General features: G+C 53.1%; 1 protein-coding gene across 4 annotated transcripts; it reads right to left on the reverse strand.

Moving 5' to 3' along the window:
- Nucleotides 1-1,937: 1,937 nt before the first annotated feature.
- SNCB (synuclein beta) lies at nucleotides 1,938-9,581 on the reverse strand. 4 transcript variants are annotated; one of them, XM_059919661.1, is made up of 5 exons: nucleotides 9,461-9,581; nucleotides 6,614-6,655; nucleotides 6,284-6,402; nucleotides 2,320-2,391; nucleotides 1,938-1,970 (listed from the first exon to the last, which is right to left on the reverse strand). In XM_059919661.1, exons 1-5 carry the CDS (start codon nucleotides 9,579-9,581, stop codon nucleotides 1,938-1,940), a joined length of 387 nt encoding a protein of 128 aa, XP_059775644.1. The 4 variants fall into 4 exon arrangements, with proteins under 4 accessions (XP_059775644.1, XP_059775643.1, XP_059775645.1 ...); XM_059919660.1 differs by having other exon boundaries at nucleotides 2,320-2,409; XM_059919662.1 differs by lacking the exon at nucleotides 6,614-6,655 and having other exon boundaries at nucleotides 2,320-2,409.
- Nucleotides 9,582-22,237: the final 12,656 nt, after the last annotated feature.

Raw genomic sequence — 22,237 nt, forward strand, 5'->3', positions numbered from 1 at the left:
CGCACGTTGAACCAGAGAATTGGAGTCCACCGGTTTGTTCTCCCTACACACACGTCTGCCATAAGCCTCCTACTTCCAGAAGTAAAGGCTCGTACACTGCAGGCCAAGGTGACCCGAGTGGATCCCGGTCTCCCCCAGCGTTCAAGGCCTTCTCGAGCCAGGCACCACCCCCCGCCCCGAACAACTCAGGGAAGGAGGGGGCGCTAAACACCTGGCGGTTGACTGAATACAGCAAGCTCCTTCCAGCCCTTGGGGCTGGAGGGGCGAAGCAAGGTTTGAGTCGGAAAGGAGGTCGGACCTGGCAGAGAAGGGGCTGGGTCTTCCTCAGGCAAGAATGGGGGTTATTGCGGCAAAGCAGAGCCAGGCTTCCGCATGGGTGAGCCAAGTTAGCCCGCGGCTGCGGCAAAAGAGAGCAAGAGCACTGCATCGTCGGGGGCGGGGCCTATCACTGGTTGGGGCGGGGGGAGCTTCTGTGCCAATCAGAGCAGTGCCTTCGCCTTGATGGCGGCGGGGCCTCCGCTCAGCGAGGCGGCATCTCCGCCCCCCTACTTCCCTGCACCGCGGCGGTGCTGGGGGCCCTCTAGTGCCAATACTCATCCACTCAAGGCGCCAGGTCGGCTTCCCAGATTTCTGCAGACCCTTGCTCACCTCAGCCGAGGTCGCAAACTTTCGGACTCCTTTCCGGGAAGGGTGGAGCACTGGTTGCCCGAACTCTGCTTTTTTCCGTGGCAACTGCCCATTTTCCCTCCCCTGGGATGAGTTTTTCTTCGGTGAGCAGGTGTGCGCAGGGGTATGTGCGTGTCAGCGTTCTCGCGGGGAGAGGTTTGAGTGAAGCAGCTTCTTCCAGTGACCAGGCTGCTGTTTTCCCAGAGCTTCATCACGGCGCATGTGCAACTCTGAGTGTGCGCGCGGGTCTGCACGTGTCGGCCAGCGTGCGTGCACGCTGGTCCGCGCGTGCGTGACCATCGAGGCGCCTGCGCTGCATGCGCCTTGAGCCTGTCGGCCGTGCGCCTTGGCTGCACCGGGCTTCCCTCCGCCCAGCACGCCCAGTAGGCGCTTTACGGTCCAATAGGTGGCGCCCGAGGCCGCCTTACCGCCTCCCAGGCCGCAGCGTGGCCCAGCCTGGGGGCAACCCTCCATCCAGGTCGTCCCCCGGGGGTACGAGGCGGGTAGTAGCTGAGGCCAGATGTGGTCAGTCCTGTACCTGGGCTGAGTGTGCCGGGCCCCAAAGAGGGGCGTGGGGCAGGCTGGGACGTGGAAGCCTGTCGGTCGTCCCCATCCGGCGCCCAGCCCAGCCCAGCCCAGCCCTGCCCGTGCGGCGCCTGCTACAGACAGATTGGCTTTATTCATGGACACCCGGGGGGCGACCGGGCCCGCCCGCCCGGGACACGCTCACACGGGGGTGGGGTACTCTCCATGCCACAATCACGACACACGACGCCCGCGCTCGGACCGGGCCGGCTGGGGGAGGGGCATGGCACAGCCTGGCTCCTGGTTTTGGTTAAAAAAAAAAGGTTCTTGGGGTCGATGTGGGAATGCGGTGGGGGGGGGGGTTCTGGGGCTCCCCGGGGCCCCTCAGAGAGCCTTTGTCGGGGGTGGAGGGGAGCCGTTGCTTTCCGATTCGTTTAAAAACACATCGAACATGCTACATTCGCGCAGACACTGGATGGGATGGGATGGGGTGGGGAGGGGGCAGCATAGGTGGGGCGAGGCTACCAGCCATGGCCGCAGCCCCGGCCCTGTCCACGCCCCGGGGTTGGACGCGGGCAGGTGGGACAGACAGATAGACTCTAACACAGGCTCCGAGGGGGCGCCTCGGAGCGAAGGAAGATCTCATGTTTTAAGGGGAAGGGGTAGAAGGACAACCCTGGCTCTTGGGGGGCGGGGCACGGGACAGGGAAGGGATTGTGCTGCTGGTGGGGGGCCGTCCTGGGCCCTTACGCCTCTGGCTCATACTCCCGATACTCCTCCTGCATCAGAGGGATGGGGGTGGAGTGGAGAAGAGCAAAAGAGGAAGGGGTTGGAGACCAAGTGGTCAGGCCCGGCCCAGAGACCCCTCCCCCTCAAGGAGGAACAGTGCATGTCCCTCTCCCTGGGCAGAAGAGAAACCTGGAAGTTGGGGACATCTGGGATGTTCTGGGCAGGGGTGCCTGGCACCCAGTGCTAGGCCCCATCTGTCCTCCCTCCCTGCTGCCACCTCTGGTGTCTGGGTTCTAGAAGAGGGGGGCTTGAAGCTCCCAGGCCCAACCTTATCCTGCCAGGAACCTCCCATCCCAGCTGGGGATGCCCAAAGCCCCACCCAGCCTTGACACCCCTCACCTGGGGCGGTTCCTCATAACTCTCCCCTTCTGGTTCCATCAGGGGCTCAATCAGCGGCTCCTCTGCAGCTTCCTGGGCCACTTCCTCTGGCTGCAGGCAGAGAAGAGACAGTGCCCATGGGGCCAGCTGGGGATGCCCCTCAAATTCCTACCTTGGGAAGCTTTTGGCTGATTGGGGGAAGGCTAGGCTTTGTTGGCAATGCAACCAGAATTTTTAATTAAATTGTTTATTTGGAGTGCCTTGGAAGTGGGATGGAGGAGTGAAATTCCTCCAATTATGGCTTGAAGCTGGGGGTGGCGAGGGGGAGAGGGCTCTCCATACCCCTCTCCCCAGCACGTGGCAGCCTCCTGCGCTTCCATCATATGGACTGGGTGGGATGGGGAGCTAGATGGCACACTCAGTCACCCATTTATCCCTACCCTCTTTGTGTCAGCTCTGTGAGGGGGTGCGTATCAGGTCCCCAGAGGTAACCCTGGAGGCTCCTCTGGGCTGGAAGGAGATGGAGACTCAGGGACAGGGCTGAGCAGGGGCTCTGAGCCATTCCCCTGCCACTTTCCACCCATCCCTCCCCCAGGGCCCTGTGTGGCCTGGTTTCTTCAGCTGTTGCTATTTTAAGATAAGCTGGAAGCGACAGCTCATGGTGTTGCTTGGATGTGTGAGCTAAGACTCTCCCCTCCCCACTGCATCTGCTGTCCAGACCGGTGCAGACCAGCAGGCACGCAAATAGGGGGCTGCCAGACACATGGCCAGTCCCCTGTGGGCGAGCACATGTATGTGCACAAACACGGGACTGAGCTGGCTGCACACGTGGGCACTCACAGTAACCTGAGGTCCAGGCACGGCTGTACAAGGCCACATGTGGGGGAACCTGTAGGCAAGGGGCACACCACCTCCCCCACTTCCATATGTAACCACTGTCCCTCCCTACTGGACAGAGGTGAGAATTTTGGGACCCTGGAGGGCTGGCACCTCTACACTCTAGTTGCTCCGGCTCCATCCAGGCAGCTTCAGCTCCTTCACATTACCTGTCATGGGCCCTGTGGGCACATGAGTTTACACTCTGGCCTGGCTCACTTTCCCCAGTTACAAGTGGGTCCATCAAGGCCCAGGAGGTGGGGAAATGTTAGTTTGCCCAAAGTCACCCAGCTATGACAAGAACCCAGGAAAGAAACAGACTATTAAGAATCCCAGCTCTGCACATTATTGGGAAACAACTCAAATGTCCAACAACAGTAGAATGGATGTGTGCTCTGTCGTCCTATCACACAGTGGTTACTGCACCTCAAGGATGGGGAACCACAGTGCACACCACAGCATGGTTGACTCTCACGCTTACTGATGAATGAAAGAAGCCAGGTACAGAAGAGCATGTGCTCTAGGATAACATTTATGTGAAGCTGAAAAACACCCAACTTATTTGTGGTGATAGAAGTCAGGAAGCAATTAGCTGTGCGGGGGGAGACAGGGCCAGGACAAAGGTGAGGAGAGTCAGGCGCCTGGGGTGCAAATGAGACACTGGAATAAGCATCCTCCCTTAAATTTTGTGCCCCAGATACCTCACTTCTCTCACCCTAGTCTTGGCCCTGGGAGTAGGGACTGGGAGGAGGTGTAAGGGAGGCTTCTAAGGGGCTGATGTTCTGTGTCTTGATCTGGGAGTTGGTTACTTGGGGAGAGTTGAATTTGTGAAAATTTCATGGAGCTGCATGCTTTCTGCATGAATGCTGTACTTCAATAAAAAGTTCACTTAAAAACCATCCTAGCCTGGCCATTCACTACCTCTTTGCCATTAGGTAAGTCGTTTTACCTGTGATCTCAGCTGCCTCGGGTGGGAAATGGGATGGTGTCTCTGCTTTGTATGCATATGGGGAGGCTTCCATGATAACATATGTGAGCAGACTGGAGGTAGAGACAGAAACTTGCGCCCCTGGCTTGCATGGGTTCTCCATGGGCCCAGTGGCCCCAAAGGCCTGGCTTTGGATTGTAAGTCTATGATCTTGAACTCCCTTGAGAGAGGAGGCTTGAAGTGTCAACAAGTGCTGGTAAAAGGAAGGCAGCCTGAGAGAAATGGTTCTGTGCAAGGCCCTCACCAAGCCTTGAGCTGAGAGCTCAGGCCCAGACCTGCCTTCTCTGCACCCCAGCTGTCAGCGCTGGGCCTGGCCCCATGTTGGCACCAAGGGACTACAGTGACATGAACCTGAGCTTATCCTCCCAACCACCTTCTCAGGGGGGCAGTCAGGATTTGTGATCTTGGGCAAGACATTTTACCTCGCTGAGCCTCAGTTCCTTCATCTGTAAAATGGGCTAATTGTGATGCCTTCTTTACAGGGATGTTGTGAAGATTCAATGAGTGACTCCATGTACAATGTCTAGAACAGTGCCTACCCACACAAGAGATCAGTGAATGGGAGCAATCACTGGAGACATAAGGATAAGAAATGGAAAGTCACACAGCTGATAAAATGCAGAGACAGGACTTGAACCAGAACTTCTGAGTCAGGTCCCAGCTTTCAGACAGGGGAAGGAACCAACTGTGCAAAATGTCTAGAGTGGAGGGTGCTGTGGGGTCTCCTCAGCATGGATACCCTCATGCTGAATGCACACTGATCTCCTGATCATGCTTAAGGAAGCCCCACCCCCACAGAGGCAGAGTCTGCACTTACACGTGGACAACACGGAGCACCCCATGGGAGGCGTGTCTGTACAGACATCATAGAGACCCACAGAGTGCACTGTCCTAGCACACCTATGGTGACACAAGACCTTGGGGGCACACACAGGCTGACCATGTGATCGTGGGGCCATCATCTCTTACTGAGCACTCACTATGCCATCCAGGCTTTTCACATCAGTAGTTCTCAAAGTGTGATCCCTGGACCTTCAGCATCAATATCACCCAGGTACTTGTTAAACATGCAAATTCTTGAGCCCCACAGACCTGCTGAATCAGAAATTCTAGGGATGGGACCAACAGTCTGTATTTTAACCTGGTCTCCTAGTGATCTAATGCACACTTAAGTTTTTGAGAACCTCTGAGCTACATTATCTCTAATCTACCTAAAAGTCCTCTTGTGCTCATCTCCCGTCTTAGAGGCAAAGAATCAGGCTCAGAGACATGATGGGACCTGTGCAGGGTCACACAGGATGTAGTGGAGTTGGGATTCAGATCCAGCTCTGTGGGGCTCCAGAGCTCACAGCTCTCACCCTACAGCATGTCCTAATGAGGTATCTGACTTCATGCACACGTGGGTAGCCGCCACCAGTTGCCTGGGGTAACATGTCTGCACAAATGTGTGACACACAGTTCACCCCTCCCCATGGCCCACTTCTGCTCATACCTGCCTCAGGGCCTTTGCACGTGCTCTTCCTACTGCCTGAAATATACTTTCCACATGGCTTGCCTCATCCCTTGGGTGTCAGCTCTAAGGTCATCTCCTCGGAGAAGCCTTCCCAACTAAAGTAGCCTCCTCACCCCTTGACTGTCTGTCCCCTCACCCTTGTCTTTTCGTCATAGCACATACCCCTGTCTGAAACCATCTTGCTTACTGGTTAGCTTTTTACTGTATCTTCTCCCACTACAGTGTCAGCTCCATGAATGTAAGAACCTATTCTGTCGTAACCCCTAGAACAATCCCTCTCTGGCATGAATACTTGTTGACTGAAAAGACATGAGTGAACAATCAGTGACATATGTGGATGAGGCCAAAAGTGGTCCAAATGACACTCACAATCAGGATACATGTATCCAGCCAGATCTGGGTCACAGTCACGGGGAGTGCCATGCCCGTACACAGCTTCATGCAGACTCATTCTGAGCTGCGTCTAGCAGGGCCCTGCAGAACGTGAGGCAAGGTGGCTTGTGCCCCAGGCTAGCTGGGGGAACAGGGAGCCTGGTGGCAGGTTTATGGGTGTGCCTGGCACGTGTGTGTGTGTGTGTGTGTGTGTGTGTGTTGGAAGGATAGCTCACCTTCAGATCGGTGGGAAATTCCTCCTTCTTCACCAGGCCTGTGGCTGCTGCGATATTCCCAGCCCCAGAGAACACGGCTCCTCCCAGATGAGATGCCTGCTCCTTGGTTTTCTCAGCCACTGCGTCAGGGAGAGGGTTGGGGGCCAGGGTGAAGCAGGCATAGATGCCACCCTCCTCCATAGTGTCCCAGGGCCTGCCTTCCCATGGAGCACACCCCCAGGAAGCCTTGGGGGTGCCCTCTTCCACCACCCCTCCCCCCCCAGTCTCTGGGTGCCAGCCAGATCCCAGGCCAGGGTGAGGACACAGGGCTGAGCAGGGCTGGGCTGGTACCTGAGGCCACTCCTTGTACAACCCCCTCTCGGGTCTTGCTTCCTATGGGGACAAAAAGGAGCACACGTAAGGGCTCTGAGCCAAGGGAACAGACTCCAGCAAGTACAGTGGTTACAGAGTGGGCAGAGGGACCCAGTCAGCAGTGGGCATCCTGGCCCTTCACTGCCTCCTTGGGTTCCCAAATCCCACAAGTGCCCCCCATGCCTACATCCTCAGGACTTCCAGTTCTCCCCACTCTCTGTCCCCTGCCACCCCCACCTGATATGATACCCACACCTCTGGTGGATGTTGCCTGAGCGCCAGCACTGGGAAAGCACTCTACCTGCGCCGGTTCATTTAATCCTCTGTCCAGGATGGGAGCAGATGGGGGTGGAACTGGGGGCAGGGCAAAAAGGCTCTGTATTTGGAAAGGTGCCCCTGATGCATAACTGCCCACATCCTACCCGAGGACACTCACATCCCAACATTCCCCGCTCCATTTCTTCTAAAGACTCTCTTCTAACTAGAGTGCAAATCCCTCCTTCTGGTCGAAGTTGGGAGAGTCTTAGATGCAGAATGGGTGTATAAGGGTGATGTGAATATGGTGCCTGACACCCATGGCATTGGCTGGGTCTTTCCAGGAGGGTAGCGACTGGGAAAGGCAAGAGACCCTAACCTGAGGTGGTGGGGGGTGGATGCCCTCAGGGGAGTGGGCTGTCTCCCATCCTGAGGATTTGGCAACCCAGACAACAACTGACAGAGCCAGAAATGGGTGTCTGGGCCAGCTGAGGCCGGCAGAAGGAGGGTGCAAGAAGACAGGATTCTCAGGGCTAAGGCCAGCTAGACCCAGAGACTGGCAGGGGTCGGGGGTTGTGCATGCACATCCATTTATTCCTCCCACAAATGCTTGTTGGCACCTGCTCTGATTCAGGTTCCAGGACAATGGCTCACTGTCAGATGGGGGAAAGAGAAGAGCAGAGTTGGTGCCCTGGACCTCAAGTAGTGGGGAGAGGACTTCCAGCCTTCAGGGGGTATGTGATGGGGGAGGGGGCACTGCCTGGGTCTTGACAAATGGGGAGCAGGTGGATATGCAGAAAGGAGACTGAGGAGGGTGTCCCAGGCACAGGGGACCATGTGGGCAAGGCATAGAGAGGTGTGTTTTCAGGGCCTGCATGGAGCACATCGATGGGGTCTGTGTGCTCGAAGCAATGGAAACTGAGGCAGGACCACAAAGCACGTTGAATGCTAGGCTACAGGGAGCTGAGGCTTTGATGAGTAAGAACTGGGGGCCATCAGGAGTTCCTGGTCAGGGGGAGGAGCAGGAGGTGCCCATCTAAGGGGAAAGGGAGGGGCCGAGTCTGTTAGCAAGGAGCAGTGTCAGGGGTGCCAGGAGTCCACAGGAGTGAAAGGGCTGAGGGAGAAGGGAGGAGGGAAGAGGGAGGCCAGAGCTGGGGTCCAGCAGGTGTGGGCTCAGGCCTTCTCCTAGTCTCCATCACCTCTGCCCTAGCTCCAACCACCCTCATCTGGCGACTATGTTACCCCCCAGTGGGTCTCCCTGCAATTTGTTCTGTCCCCAGAGGCCTGAGGGACCTTTCCATACTGAAGTCAGATCCTGTCGGTCCCTGGGTTACAGTCTGTCATGGCAATTATAATAATGCTTTGCCCGGGCCTGCAGGGGCCCCTCATGAACTGGCTCTTGCCCACCTTTCTGATCTCATTTCCTACCACTGCTTTCTGCCCTCTGCTCTCGAACCCAGTGTCCTTCAGCCCATTCCAGGCCTTTGCACCTGCTTTTCTGCACCGCCTTCCCACCCTCCTTATTCTTCGGGCTCAGCTCAGATGCTACCCTCTTTGTTTACCCTACCAAAGTGGCCCTCCACCCCAGCCACTGGATGTCAAATCCCACTACTGGAATACTTGGCATCACTATCAGGAGAGCCGGCACCTACCAGCACATAGTAGGTGGTCAATAAGTATTCAAATTATCACAACTTCAAGTCTGCCACAACCCTGGGCAAGTTAACCAGCCCTCTACAGCCTGAATAGGAGATAATTCTACGGACCGCACAAAAGTTAAGCCCTGAATCAGCAGACAGAATTCAATCAGTTTCTTGCCTCCCTTTATGCAAATGATCCTGCAGGCTCCCTCTTTTTTCCCACTTAGGGTGAGACATTTTAACCACTTGGCCTTTCTCCTGATGACAGCTGGCAGCTGCAAGGAGGGTGCATCCAGAAGAGAGATGCCAGTGGTGGGACCGCTGGGAGGAGGGAGACCCAGAGAGAGATTCAGAGGTGGAAGTAGCTGGAGAGGAGGGCTGGGAGGGAGCCCCAACAATACAGGGGGGAGCACAGCAAGGGGAGGGGGCATTTTGGAGTCCATAAAGCTTGACTCAAACTCCAGCTTCTGGTTTTATCAGCTGTGACCTTGACCAAGATAGTTAAACCTCTGGGAAGCCCCAGTTTCCCTGGTCTGTGGATGGGCAGGGAGCATTAAATGAGGTAATAGATGTTATGGATGTATTTCACAGGGTACTTGGCAGAGAGTAAGGGCTCAGCACCAGGTAACTATTAATAATGGGAAGAATAAGGAAAAGAAGGCTGTCTCCTTTGATCCCCGCACTGGTCCCTGGACTTTCAGCTGAACCCCACCCTCACCAACCTTTCCCCCATTCCCCCTCCGGTCGGTCTCATCACTGGCCCAGGTTCCATCGCTGGCTATGACTTCAGTGACCCCTGCTGACCCGGCCCCATCTGCTGACTCATATTCTCCTGCCCAGACCCCCCACTCCCTCCTTCTAAGGACCTCAGCTCCACTCCATCGGAGGACACCAAAACCCCTGCACCCTGGAAGCCCCGCCCCTCGCCCACCGACGTAGAGGACACCCTCCTTGGTCTTCTCCGCGGCCTCGGTGACTCCCTGCTTGGTTTTCTCCGCGGCGGCCACGACGCCCTCCTTGGCCATGGACAGGCCCTTCATGAACACGTCCATCCTGGCGGCCTGAGGAGAGCGAACACACGGGCACGGATGTGCTGGCCCCGCGTTCTCACGCCAGCCCTTCCGGAGGGACGCTGGTGTCCCCTCCCCTCCCTCCTGAGACCGAAGGCGCCCTTCCGGGCCCGGAACCCCCTCCCGCCTTACCCCCTCCCCAGCGCTAGGCCACAGGGCCGCAGCGAGTCCTAGCGTCCTTGAAACCGGGGACGCAGGAGAGGCCACCGCCTCGGTTATCCGGGGCCCTGCAACCTGCAGCCCCGCGGAACCGGAGTGCTGGGCAAGGCGCGAAGCCCCGGGGCCTGTCTGTACACACACGACAGAGTCACACGGCCATGCACACAAACATACTCCATGGACACGCTCACGTGCACAGAGGACATGCAGGCGTTCAAACGCGCCCGGACACTGACACACGCGGGGCACACGGCCGCGGACGCACGTCCACACGGCCACCCAGGCAGTTGCAGACACCGAGCAACAGAGACACATATCCCGGGGCGCACACTGACACGCACCCACCGGCGTCCTCTTTCAGTTCTCCAGCCCCTTCCCCATCCCATCCAGTTCCCTCTCCATTCCCAGCCATTTCCTCAGCCCGGGCGCCCGGAGCGCGGCCGCCTCACCTGGATGCGGGTTCCGGGCTGGGGATGGAGCTGCGGCTGCGGCTGCGGCTGCAGCAGCGGCAGGCGGATGCAGGGGCTCGGCTAGGACGGGCTGGTGTGGGCTCGGGGCCGATGGGGGATCGGGCAGTGGCCAGGCGCTCAGCTTGGTCTGCAGCAGGCGGGGCGCGAGCCCTGAGCTGGGGCGCAGTAGTGCCCTGGCCTTGGGTGCGTCGCCAGCCACCGCTCGCTCCTAGCGCCCTGCTCGCTCGCGCGCTTCTGCTCTGGCTGGGGCGCTGCGGCAGCTCTGAGCTCAGCGCCCCCACTGGCGGCCGCGCCACCCCTCAGCCTGACTGACAGGGGGCGGGGAGGGTGACATCTCCGCGGAGCCCGCTAGCCTCACGGGGCGGGCCCGGGACACGCCGCTGGGGACCCCGGAGCGTCGTCAGACTCAAGTCCTGCCCCCAAGAGTCTAGTCTGGTGAGGGAGAAAATGCGGCGTGCTGAGAATAGGGACGTGCAGTTGGTTTTAGAGTTCAGACCTGTTTGGATCTCAGCTGTGGTTTTATTAACTGTGGGACCTTGGGCTACTCAGCTCTCCTTTCTGAATGTCAGTTTCCTCTTCTGTAAAATACGGATGGTTCATTCAATGAACGATTATTGAGCGCTTAGGTGCCAGGCAGGTTTGAGGCTGGAGACAGCGGAAAAGGAAAACAAGGTCCCTTGCTCTTCGGGAGTTTACAGTGGTGAGTTTCTGTGTGTGCAGAGATGGGTCACAGGACAGAAAATAAACGTCAACACTTAAACCAAACAAGGTTATTTCAGCTTCTGAGAAGTGTCATGAAGATGATGAAATGGAGATGAACCAGAGTTACTAGAGGAGGGGCACTTGAGACCAACTGGTCAGGGGAGGCCTTTGTGAGAAGGTGAATGGGAGCAGAGACCCCAGAGAGGCGCCAAGGCCAGGATGCTTGAGGGCAAGATCCATAGAGAGGGCACTGCAAGTGCAAAGGCCCTGAGGCAGGACTGTGCTTGGGAACAGATAAAAGACTGAAGAACCAGGAGGGAGGGAGAAGGAGGTGAACATGATCCTTTTTAGTGTGGTTATGGTCTGGATTGTCAAAATGGCCATAGAGTGCCAGGCACACATAGGTCCTTAGTTGGTATATGACAGAATTATGCCCAAAAAGCTGTGGGATCTCAGAGGAAGGGGACTCTGACAGCTCAAGGGAGTCAGGGAAGGCTGTACAGAGGAGGTGACATCAGAGCTGGGCCTTGTGGGATTTCATCTGGCAGACAAGGGAGGAAGGGAATATTAGGCTGTGGACATAGCATGGGCAAAGGCACTGTGGTTGGAAATGCAGGGTATGTGAGAGGGCAATCAGGAACCAGACTACGCAGGGCCTGGAAAAAAAATGTTCCCAGATTGCTGGTAGAGCTGCAAATTGTCACATGCTTTTTGGAAGGTGATTTGGAAACATTTACCAAAGACATAAATGCATGCTCCTTTGGAGCCAACAGTTCCTCTTCCAGGAATTCATCCCTTGGATCTCTACTCATACAAGCACACAAAGACATTTGTGCAAGGATGTTCACTGCAGCCTGGTTTATTGTAGCAAAAAATGGAAAATAATCTAAATGTCCCTCTGTAGAGGACTGGCTAGTTAATTTGTGTTTCATCCACTCAGTGCGACTCTGTACTGTCATTAGAAAGGATGGGCTAGACCCATGTGTACTGATATGGGAGTGTGACAAGACATGGTGTGAGGTGAGAGAAGCAAGGTGCCAAACTGTAATGTGTGGAGCTAGGCAATTTTTTAAAAAAATTATTTTATTGAAGTATAGTTGATTTACAATGTGTTAATTTCTATTGCACAGCAAAGTGATTCAGTTATACATATATATATATATACATTCTTCTTCATATTCTTTTTCATTATGGTTTATCACAGGATATTGAATATAGTTCCCTGTGCTATACAGTAGTACCTTGTTGTTTATCCATTCTATATATAATAGTTTGCATCTGCTAATCCCAAACTCCCAATCCTTCCCTCCCCCACCCCCTTCCCCCTTGGCAACCACAAGTCTGTTCTCTATGTCTGTGAGTCTGTTTCTTTTTCATAGATAAGTTCATTTGTGTTATATTTTAGATTCCACACGTAAGTGATATCATATGGTATTTGTCTTTCTCTTTCTGACTTTACTTCATATGATAATCTCCTGGTCCATCCATGTTGCTGCAAACAGAACTATTTCATTCTTTTTTATGGCTGAGTAATATTCCACTGTATACATGTACTACATCTTCTTTGTCCATTCAACTGTCATTGGACATTTAGGTTGTTTCCATGTCTTGGCTATTGTAAATAGTGCCACTATGAACATTGGGGTGCATGTATCTTTTCGAATTATAGTTTTCTCCCACTATATGCCTAGGAATGGGATTGTAGGATCATATGGCAACTCTATTTTTAGTTTTTTGAGGAACCTCCATACTGTTTTCCATAGTGGCTTCACCAACTTACATTCCCACTGACAGTGTAGGCGGGTTCCCTTTTCTTGTGGAGCTAGTCAATTTTGATACAAGGAAAATACATACACTCACACAGTTATATACAGACACCTTATATATAAATATAGACATCTGGATATACAAAGAACACACCTGCAAGGACTTCCAAAACACTGTTAACAGTAGTTGCCCCTGGCAAATGGGATTGAGAGAACTCAGGGAGAGAAGCTTGTACATTTCATCACCTTCCTTCTTGTGCTGTTTGATTACTTTACCTTGAATAGTATTTTACTTGTGTAATTTTAAAAGCTAGCATGGGGGACAGCATGGCCTCTCATCATTGAAACTGCCTCCTTCCTATGTCTGGGGGATCCCGCACCTTATGAGGCAGAGCCCATCTCCCCACTCCAGGAGCTGACGATGCTTTCCCAGCTTTCCTTGCCAGGACATGTGACCTCAGCCCCAGACTTGGAACCTGAACCTAGTGCCAGGAAGAAGCAGGGAAGGAGGAGAGTCTGCTCTGGTGAAGACAGGTGATGGTGATGGTGTGGCAGTTCCTGCCAGGGACCAGGGGCAGCACTACTTCTGGGAGCATCAAGCACCAACAGGGCAAGCTGTACTGTCTGTACTCAGCTGTAGCATCTGGGGAGTCTTCCTGGGACTGCTTGACAATGTGATTTGGCCATCATTCCAGGCTGCATGGTCTCCAAGGGGACTCTGGCGTTCCAGGAGAGTTTCTGAGCTGCCCACTATTGGATAATAAACTCCTTATCTGTTTAAATAAGCCAGAAGTGATGTTTGTGACTCTCGACTAAGATCCCCTGAATGTCAGATGAGGAAGGACCAAGCAGTAGGGAGGAGAGAGGAGGAAGAGAGAAAGAAGAACATACGAAGGGTGTCTGTACTCCCTATTTTAGGAATTGGGGAGTCACTGAAGGATTTTAAATACAAGAGAGACCTAAATGAGACTTGCATTTTATGGGGCCCAAATGGAGGTGGGTTGGAGGGGGACACTGCTAGAATCAGCAAGAGCAGTGAGGAGGCTGGGGCAGAATCCACTGGAGGAATGATGAAACCTGAACCAGGGAAGCCTCGATGAGGCTGGAACAGGACTGGAGGGGAGACATGAGCATCACTGAGGACATAACTTATTAGATGTTGGGGAAGAGGGAGCGAGACGAGTCCAGGAAGATTCCCAGGTTTCTGGCTTGGACAATGGGGTGAGTGATCTTGCTGCAAAATGAAATAGGCATTGAGGGGGTGGGGCAGTTTTGGGGGGTGATGGTGTGTTTGTCTGGGGCACACTGAATGTGCAGTGCCTGATAGACTAGCTGGACGAGGAGTCCAGCTGAGAGTTGGATATCTGAGCCCAGAGCTCAGGAAGTCACTCCAGGCTGGCTTCAGGTATCGATTTGGGCCCTGGTATAGTGGGAAATCTTTAATAGATGGCTTTCCAAGCAGGGAAGCACCTTGATTTGTAGAGTTTGCCCATACCCGTGGTGTAAATTCTCCTGCTGTGGTTGATTTCAAGCTGTCACTGTGATGTCTCTGAGCATTTCCACCATTCAGATAAAATAGATAAAAAATAATCTTGGGCTTCCCTGGTGGCGCAGTGGTTGAGAATCTGTCTGCCGATGCAGGGGACACGGGTTCGAGCCCTGGTCTGGGAAGATCCCACATGCCGCGGAGCGGCTAGGCCCGTGAGCCACAACTACTGAGCCTGCGCGTCTGGAGCCTGTGCTCTGCAACGAGAGGCCGCAATAGTGAGAGGCCCGCGCACCGCGATGAAGAGTGGCCCCCGCTTGCCGCAACTGGAGAAGGCCCTTTCACAGAAACGGAGACCCAACACAAGCCAAAAATAAAATAAATAAATAAATAATTAATTAAAAAAAAAATAATAATCTTAAAAGCATAGATAGTAAAATAACTAGGAAGTTATGTTTTGAGTGTTTATTAACTTTGTTTTAAACATATTTATATAACCATAAATTTATATAACTTAATTTTTAATAATGGCCTTAACACCTGGCTCACAAAATTCCTGAAACTTTGTTCTCAGGAGCTGGTCCAAGCCAGCCCAGTACACCATTGGATTCGTAGTCATTTGCATAGAGGTGGTGGATGGAGGATGCAATAGCCCAGGGGAACAAAGAGAGTGAAAAGAATGGAGGGGCCAGAACAGAATCCTGATTTCCTGCAAACTTCCTGAGTTGCCAGGGGCAGCGGAGCCCAGGGAAAGGCTGAGAAGGAGCAGCACAGAGAGGAGGAGAAACTGGAGAGAGCGGTGACAGGGAAACCGAGGGATTAGAGGACAAAATGTTACAGGGAAGCCAAAGCAATGAGTAGTAAAGAATCCTCGGATGGTCAGCAAGCAGGCTGTGGGGGAGTTTAACAGCAGCAATAGGAGGTGCTGGGAGTCCACGAGGGAAGAGGTACCTAGGGAAAGCCTCCAGGAGAAAGTGACATTCAAGCTGGGTTTTGAAAGATGAGAAAGACCTTACAAGTGGTGGTGAGCTTTCCCAGCAGATGATCCAGCAGGTGGAAAAGTCCAGAGTGTAAAAGGAGCAGAAAACAGGTTGAAATCTGAATCAGGTGGGAAGTTCATTTGGCTGCTAATCAGAAGCTTAGGCAGGGCTTCCCTGGTGGCGCAGTGGTTAAGAATCCGCCTGCCAATGCGGGGGACACGGGTTCGAGCCCTGGTCCAGGAAGATCCCACATGCTGCGGAGTAACTAAGCCTGTGCAACACAACTACTGAGCCTGCACTCTAGAGCCCGTGAGCCACAACTACTGAGCCTGCATGCCACAACTATTGAAGCCCGCGTGCCTAGAGCACATGCTCTGCAACAAGAGAAGCCACCGCAATGAGAAGACCGCGCACAGCAGCGAAGAGTAGCCCCCGTTCGCAGCAGCTAGAGAAAGACCGTGCAGCCAAAAATAAATAAATAAATTTATAAACAAAACAAAACAATCCTTATGTTAAAAAGAAAAACCAACCAGTTTCTTCAACAAATAAACTATAAGGAATAAAAAAAAAAGAGATGGAATCAGGGAGAAGACCTAGAGATTAAAAGAGATTTAAAAAAAAAAAAAAAAAAAAAGCTTAGGCAAAGCAGGTGTTTATTCTTTCACTTAAAGAAGCCGTGCTCCTGCAGTAGGCAGTCCATAGTTGGTGTGATGACTTCACAGTCATCAGGGACCCAGAATCTTACCTTCCTGTTCTACCATTCTTAGTACCTGGATTCCACCTTCAAGGCCCCTTCAACGCCCAAGATGGCTGCTGCAGTTCCAGCCATCATGTCTATGTAGAAAGCAGGAGGAAGGGAAGTAGGGTAAAGAGAGTACCTGCCAGTTTTCTGTCTCTTTCTTAAGAAGTTTTCCCAGAAGCCAACATTTCTGCCTACTTCTCATTGGCTACACCTAGCTGCAGGGAGGCTGGAAAACTCTGGTCATCTTGCTGGGCTTATGACTTCCTAGAATCAAAGTATGACAAGGGGAGAATGGTTACTGGTGAGCCACTAGCAGCTCTGTCCCCCCTCCCAAAGTTTTGCCCCCAACTTATTATTTTTAAAAACTTCAAACCTAGAGAAAAGTTGCAAACATAATACAACGAACAAAACCTTCAGAAAAGTTGCAATATTAGCACAATGAATACCCAGATATCCTCACCTAGATTCCCCAGTTGGTAACATTTGCTACATCTTTGTTTCTCTCTCTGCATATGTGCTGTCTCCAGAAGAAGGTGGCATGGTTACTGGGCCACTACTTTCTAGCACAATGGATTCTTTACCCCATGTCACATGGCCAGCCCACCTTTAGGGCATAGGATGGCGGAGCGCAGGCCCCTGGGTCTCTTTCTGGCCAGGCACTAAACCTGTGAGTTCTTGGGGTCCTCTCTTTGTTTCTGTTCTCTCTCCCCACTGGAAAATGGGCCGCTCCACTCCTCTCTTTTCTCTCCCCTTCTTACGAGTGTACCAAGGAGCACAGTTATTGAAGCTTCTGGAGAGGAAAGGCTGGGAGAGTGTGGAGAAGGGGTTGGGAGAAAATCCCAGCTGGAGCAGCAGGTGCTCTCTTAAGAGAATCCCAGGGATCCTAGCTTTGTCTGGGTTCTGCAAAAATCCAGAAGTGTCTTTATAACTCTGAGTGTGGTGCCTGACAGTGTGATTGAACATTTACCAACATTACTGCTGTCTGGGCCTCAGGATGGGGAGGAAGACAGGCAGGAGGGATTGGGGTGCTAAGAACAGAGGGAGGTGGGTGGGTGATATTGATTGAACACCTGTGTGCCAGGCACTACATCATTATGCCCTAAAATCAATCCCTTAAAGCAGGCACTTTCATTCCCACTTTACTGATGAAAGAACTGACACCCAGAGAGGGAAAGTCATGTAACTGGTCATTGGCCTCTATTCTTTTCAGTCGGATTTCCTGAGTGCCTACTGTGTTCCAGGTACTGTTCTAGGTACTGGATATTCAGCAGAAAACAAGATGCATGAAGTCCTTGCTCTTCTAGAACTTACTATTCTAGAAGGAGGCGGCAGACAATTAACAAATGAACTAGTGACCAAATAAAATGCCTTAGATTGTGTCCCTTTTGTCAAAATCAGTGACATTCACCTCGCTAAATCTAATGGTCAATTCTCCCTCGTGACTCTGACTTCTAGGTACTTGCTCTGAGCCAGGCCCTGCTCCAGGAACTGGAGAACAGAGTCGTGAGTAAAAGAGGCGCTGGGGACCTTATATTCTAGTACCAGAAAGCAGATGATGAGTAAAATAAATAAGTAAAATATAGGGTGCATCAGGAGGTGATAAGTGCTTGGAGGGAAAGCAAAGAAGAGAAAGAGCATGGGGGTGCTGGGGTGAGGCTGCGGGCTTGACCAGTTAAATGCAGTGGGCAGGGAAGGCCTGGCTTGAGGTAGGAATTGAGGGAGCAGCCAGTGTAAAGTCCTAAGGCAGGCGTGGGCCTGGCACGTTTGAAGACCGGCAAGGTGGCCAGTGTGGTGGAGTGAGTGAGGGGTGGAGAGTAGTGGGGAGGGAAGGCTGAGAGCTGGTGGCACCTTACAGACCCTTGTAGTGTGAGCTCAGGAGTGATGTGATCTAACTTTCCTTTTTAAAGATTGCTGTGTAGGGAGTAGATTGTTCTTGGGCCAGGGTGGAAGCTGGGACCGGTTTGGATGCCATCGCCATAGTACAGGGAAGATGAGAGTCCGCTTGGGCTAGGGTGGTGGCAATGGAGATGGAGAGAAGCGGCTGGATCCTGGATATTTTGAAGGTAGAGCTGAAGATGGGTTACAAGAGAGGAGTCAGGACCAGTCCAGAATTTTTGGCTGAGCAGGTGGAAGGATGGAGAAGATTGTGGGAGGAGCAGGTCTGGGGACAGGGGAAAGTCAGGAATTCAGCTTTGGATGCAATAAGCCTGAGCCAGATGCACATTAGATACCCAGGTGGAGCTGTGAGCAGGCAGCTGGATGTGCTCTTTGGGATTTCAGATTGGGGCCACAGGTGTACTGTATTTGTGACATTCAATGCCCAAGACTGGGTGAGACCGTGAAACAGCAAGTGTTGACAGATAACACTCTGTCAACACTTAGTCCTAGGGCCTTCCAAAGCAAAGAGGAGGAACCATCAATTTTGTTCACGTCTTTACCCCCCATTGCCTAAAACAGTGCCTGGCCCAAAGTAACTGCTAGGTCAGTATTTTTTGAATGAATGAATGAATGAGTGGTGCTAAGTGCTAAGAAGGAAATAAAATGGACGCTGAGTTAAAGAGTATATGGGGGACTTCCCTGGTGGCGCAGTGGTTAAGAATCCACCTGCCAATGCAGCGGACACGGGTTCGATCCCTGGTCCAGAAGATCCCACATGCCATGGAGCAACTAAGCCCATGCGTCACAACTACTAAGCCTGCGCTGTACAGCCCGCGAGTCACAACTACTGAAGCCCGCGTACCCTAAAGCCCGTGCGCAACTACTGAGCTCATGTGCCGCAACTACTGAAGCTTGCGTGCCTGGAACCCGTGCTCCGCAACAAGAGAAGCCACCACAATGAGAAGCCTGTGCGCCACAACAAAGAGTAGCCCCCGCTCGCCACAACTAGAGAAAGCCTGCACGCAGCAACGAAGACTCAATGCAGCCAAAAAAAAAAAAAAAGAAGTACATAGGGGAGAGTGGTCTACTTTAGATAGAGTGGTGAGGGAAGGTCTCTTTGAGAAGGTGGCATGAGTCAAGCCCTGAAGGACAGGGAGAAGTCAGTCATATAAAGAGTTGGGGAGAAATGTCAAGTGCAAAGTCCCTGAGGCAGGAACGAGACTGGCCTCTTGGAGGATCAGCATTGTAAGCCTGGATCGTGCAGGAACTTGCAGTCCCAGAACCTAGACTGGATCACATCCTGGGTATCCTGGAGAGTTTTAAAGAGAGGAGTTAAGTGATCAGACTGATTGTTTAAATAATCCCTCTGAGCCAGGTGGAGGATGTTTTGTAGGGAGGCAGGAGTGGAAGCAAGGAGAGTGTTAGGAGAGAAAAGGCAGTGGCCCAGGCCAGAGATGGCGATGTTTGCTGAGGTGAAGGAGGGAGAGTAATGGGCAGATTCGAGATATTTTAGGAACAGAATGGCAGGATTGGGATTCAAGAACCCCCGCTTGTTCAACCCCACTGTGAAAATGTCCTCCACAGACAGACTTGGGAGGGCCTGGGGTAGGGACCAGAACCCCATAGGGCCGGGGAGGGTTTCCTCCTGGGGTCTCTTCATAGTCACCCAACCCCAGACTCCAGGGGCTGCCCCACGCTGGAAGACGTGGAAGATGGTGGGAAGGGGTGCTGTGGCTGCTACGATCATCCCATGCCAGGCTCTGGGCCAGGACTCTAAGGCAGCTAAAACCATGTCCAGCACTTGCAGAGGGTCCTTTCTCCCTTTTTCTCCATCAAATCTGGATTCCTGATCTCTCCCCAAGCCTGGCCCTCCTCCAATGCTTCTTCTGTCCAAAATTCTTCAACATTCCTCCCATTGAGAGGTGGGATTATGTCCCTGTTGTTGAATGTGGGCCCTGGGACTCAAAAAGAGTACACTGGACATAAAGCTGTACCAGGTTTCAGGCTGAGGCCTTAAGAAACTGGCAGCTTCTGCCCCTCATCTCTTGGGACATTGGTTATGAGAACCCAGCCACCATGCTGTGAGGAAGCCAAGTGGTCACATGGAGAGGCTACATAGAACTGTCCCAGCTGACACCCCAGTTGAGGTTCCATCTGTCAGCCAGCAAAGACCGCCCCACTGTGAGTGAGCAGATAGCCCCAGCCCCAGCCTGTAAGCCACTCCAATCGATAGGGCTTTGGAGTAGAGATGGGCCATTCCTATCTAGTGCTACCCAAATTGCAGATCTGTGAGCAAAATAAATGATTATTGTAGTTTTAGGCCACTGTGTTTGGGGTGGTTTGTTATGCAGCAACAGGTAGCTGGGACTTCATGCCCACCTCTCCAGAGCCTATCCACCACCAAGCACTACTGAGTCTTCCTTCTAAATACATGTTCTCTTCATCTTCTCTGCCACCCCTTTTGTGACCTGGACAGCTACGTCAGCATCCAAGTAGATCTCCTCCCACTTGCTCTTAATTGCACAGGGTCTGTTTCCTACACAGCAGCCAGAGAACTTGCTAGAAAGCCCATCTGATTACCTCCCCAGCCCCTCTGTACCCACTTGAAGCACCCAATGGCTCTCCACTCTCCTAAGATCAAGACTCAACATCCTTGCCCCCTTTAGGCGTCAGCCACAGTGGTGGTCTTTCTTCTCTTCCTCCAGTACCTCATGGGCCCTTTGCCCCAGAGCCTCTGCACATGCTGCTTTCACTCCCCGAGATGCCCTCCTCCACCTACCTAGTTAATGTCTTGCTCAAACGTCACCTCTTCTGTGAACTGCCTCTGAGTCGGTGGTTCTTGAAATGGGGTCTCTGACCAGCATCATCAGGGAACTTGTTAGAAATGCCAATTCTCAGGCCCAAGCCCTGTGCTAAGGCATCAGAAATTGGGAGGCAGGGCCCAGTGGTCCGTGTTTAACAAGCCCTGCAGGTGATTCTGATCCATGCTCTTGAGAAGTGTTGCTCTAAAGCCCAGGTCATGGATTTTGTCTTCTCCCATCTGTGAAATCCTTTCCTTCAGAAGTCTGCGTTTATGATGACACAGGTCTTTGTGAGGTTACCTGATGCCTGGCTCCCCTGATAGACCAGAGCACAGGGGCCACTCATCTTCTGCTCCTCACGGCCTCCCAGGCCTAGGCCTGGCACACCCTGGGGCTCAGGGATGCGGGTTGAACAGATATTAACCGTCAGCCTCCAGGTGGTCATGGGCTCCTCTGGCTGTGGGGGAGGGGAAGGGACTGGTCCCTTACAGAGCTGGGACCCTAAAAGTGGACAAGGGGAGGGTGAGAAACCTTAAGTTTGGGGAGGGTTCAGCCCCTGCAGAAAAGGCTGCTGTTCAGGAGGCAGGGAAAGGGTCTCCCCAGCCAGAGCTTTCCCTCCCTCCCTCACCTCCCCAGTCCCTCCTCCACCCTGGGGTAGCCCTCAGCTGACTGCTATTGACCACTGAGCCAGGCCTTGTTCTGTGGGCTTTACGTGTTTTATATCTTTTAATACCTAAGCTTCTGCGTTGTGTATCATTAACATTCCCATTTTATAGACAGGGAAACTGAGACTCAGTGAGGTTCAGGTACTTGGCTGAGGTCAGGGCAGGGAGGACTTGAACCCAGGCTGTATGACAGGTGTACTGGCCCTTGCCATCCATGCCCAGGTGGAGAACACTCAGATGGCCCAGGAGGTAGGAAGCAGGAGTGCAGTGGGCCGGCGGGCCTGTGTGGAACCTCATTTGCTCTTTCCAAAGGCAGCGTCATCAGTAGCAGATTGGGAGAAGGAGGCCCCAGTGTTGCCAGACCTCTCTAAAATTTCAAGAGCAACCAAAAATATGGATTTTTAATATCCTCGTTTCCAAATAATCACATTAGAAAGAAAACCCTTAGATGCTTCCAGAGACCAGATAAATGCCTGGGTCAGATGACATTGATGGTGAAATCGAGGGGGTGAATGACAGCAGAGCCAAAAAGGAGACATCACAATATGTGTATAAGGTCTCTGACCTGGCCCCGCCCTGCCCCCCTCCCCCATGTCAGAGTCGCAGCTTCTGCCATGTCTGGGACGGTCTGCTTTAAATTCAGCGTCCACCCTTGGTGGCATGCGGTTTCACTAAGGGCAGACCCGTAATACTGACCCTTACCATCATGTCTCAGCCCCCAAATGGCCAGCGCCATGTGGGCGGAGGCTAGGTCTGCCTGGTCACAGCTGTGTTCCCAGCCCCCAGGCTGCATGCAGGTGCTCACTAAACGCTTGCTGATGGAAATAATAGTGTAAGCCCTTCCCCCTCTGAACACCCCCACCCCCACCCCTACGCTGGCTCCTCCCAGTCCCCTGTCCTGGGTGAGCGGGGCGGGGCGATGGTGGGTTAAAGGCCGGCAGCTGGGGGCCCCCTCGCATGCTGGGTGCCCGTGGAGTCCAGGCTGTAGC

Source organism: Balaenoptera ricei, chromosome 3 (genome assembly GCF_028023285.1).
Source record: "Balaenoptera ricei isolate mBalRic1 chromosome 3, mBalRic1.hap2, whole genome shotgun sequence".
In the NCBI taxonomy this organism is placed as follows: Eukaryota; Metazoa; Chordata; class Mammalia; order Artiodactyla; family Balaenopteridae; genus Balaenoptera; species Balaenoptera ricei.

Excerpts from the sequence above, each read along its gene's own strand:
- SNCB (XM_059919660.1), bottom strand. The coding sequence starts at position 9,581 with ATGGACGTGTTCATGAAGGGCCTGTCCATGGCCAAGGAGGGCGTCGTG. Across the intron at positions 6,656-9,460 it reads GGAGGGTGTCCTCTACGTCG|GAAGCAAGACCCGAGAGGGG; the intron begins GTGGGCGAGGGG and ends TTGTCCCCATAG. Across the intron at positions 2,410-6,283 it reads AATTTCCCACCGATCTGAAG|CCAGAGGAAGTGGCCCAGGA; the intron begins GTGAGCTATCCT and ends CTCTGCCTGCAG.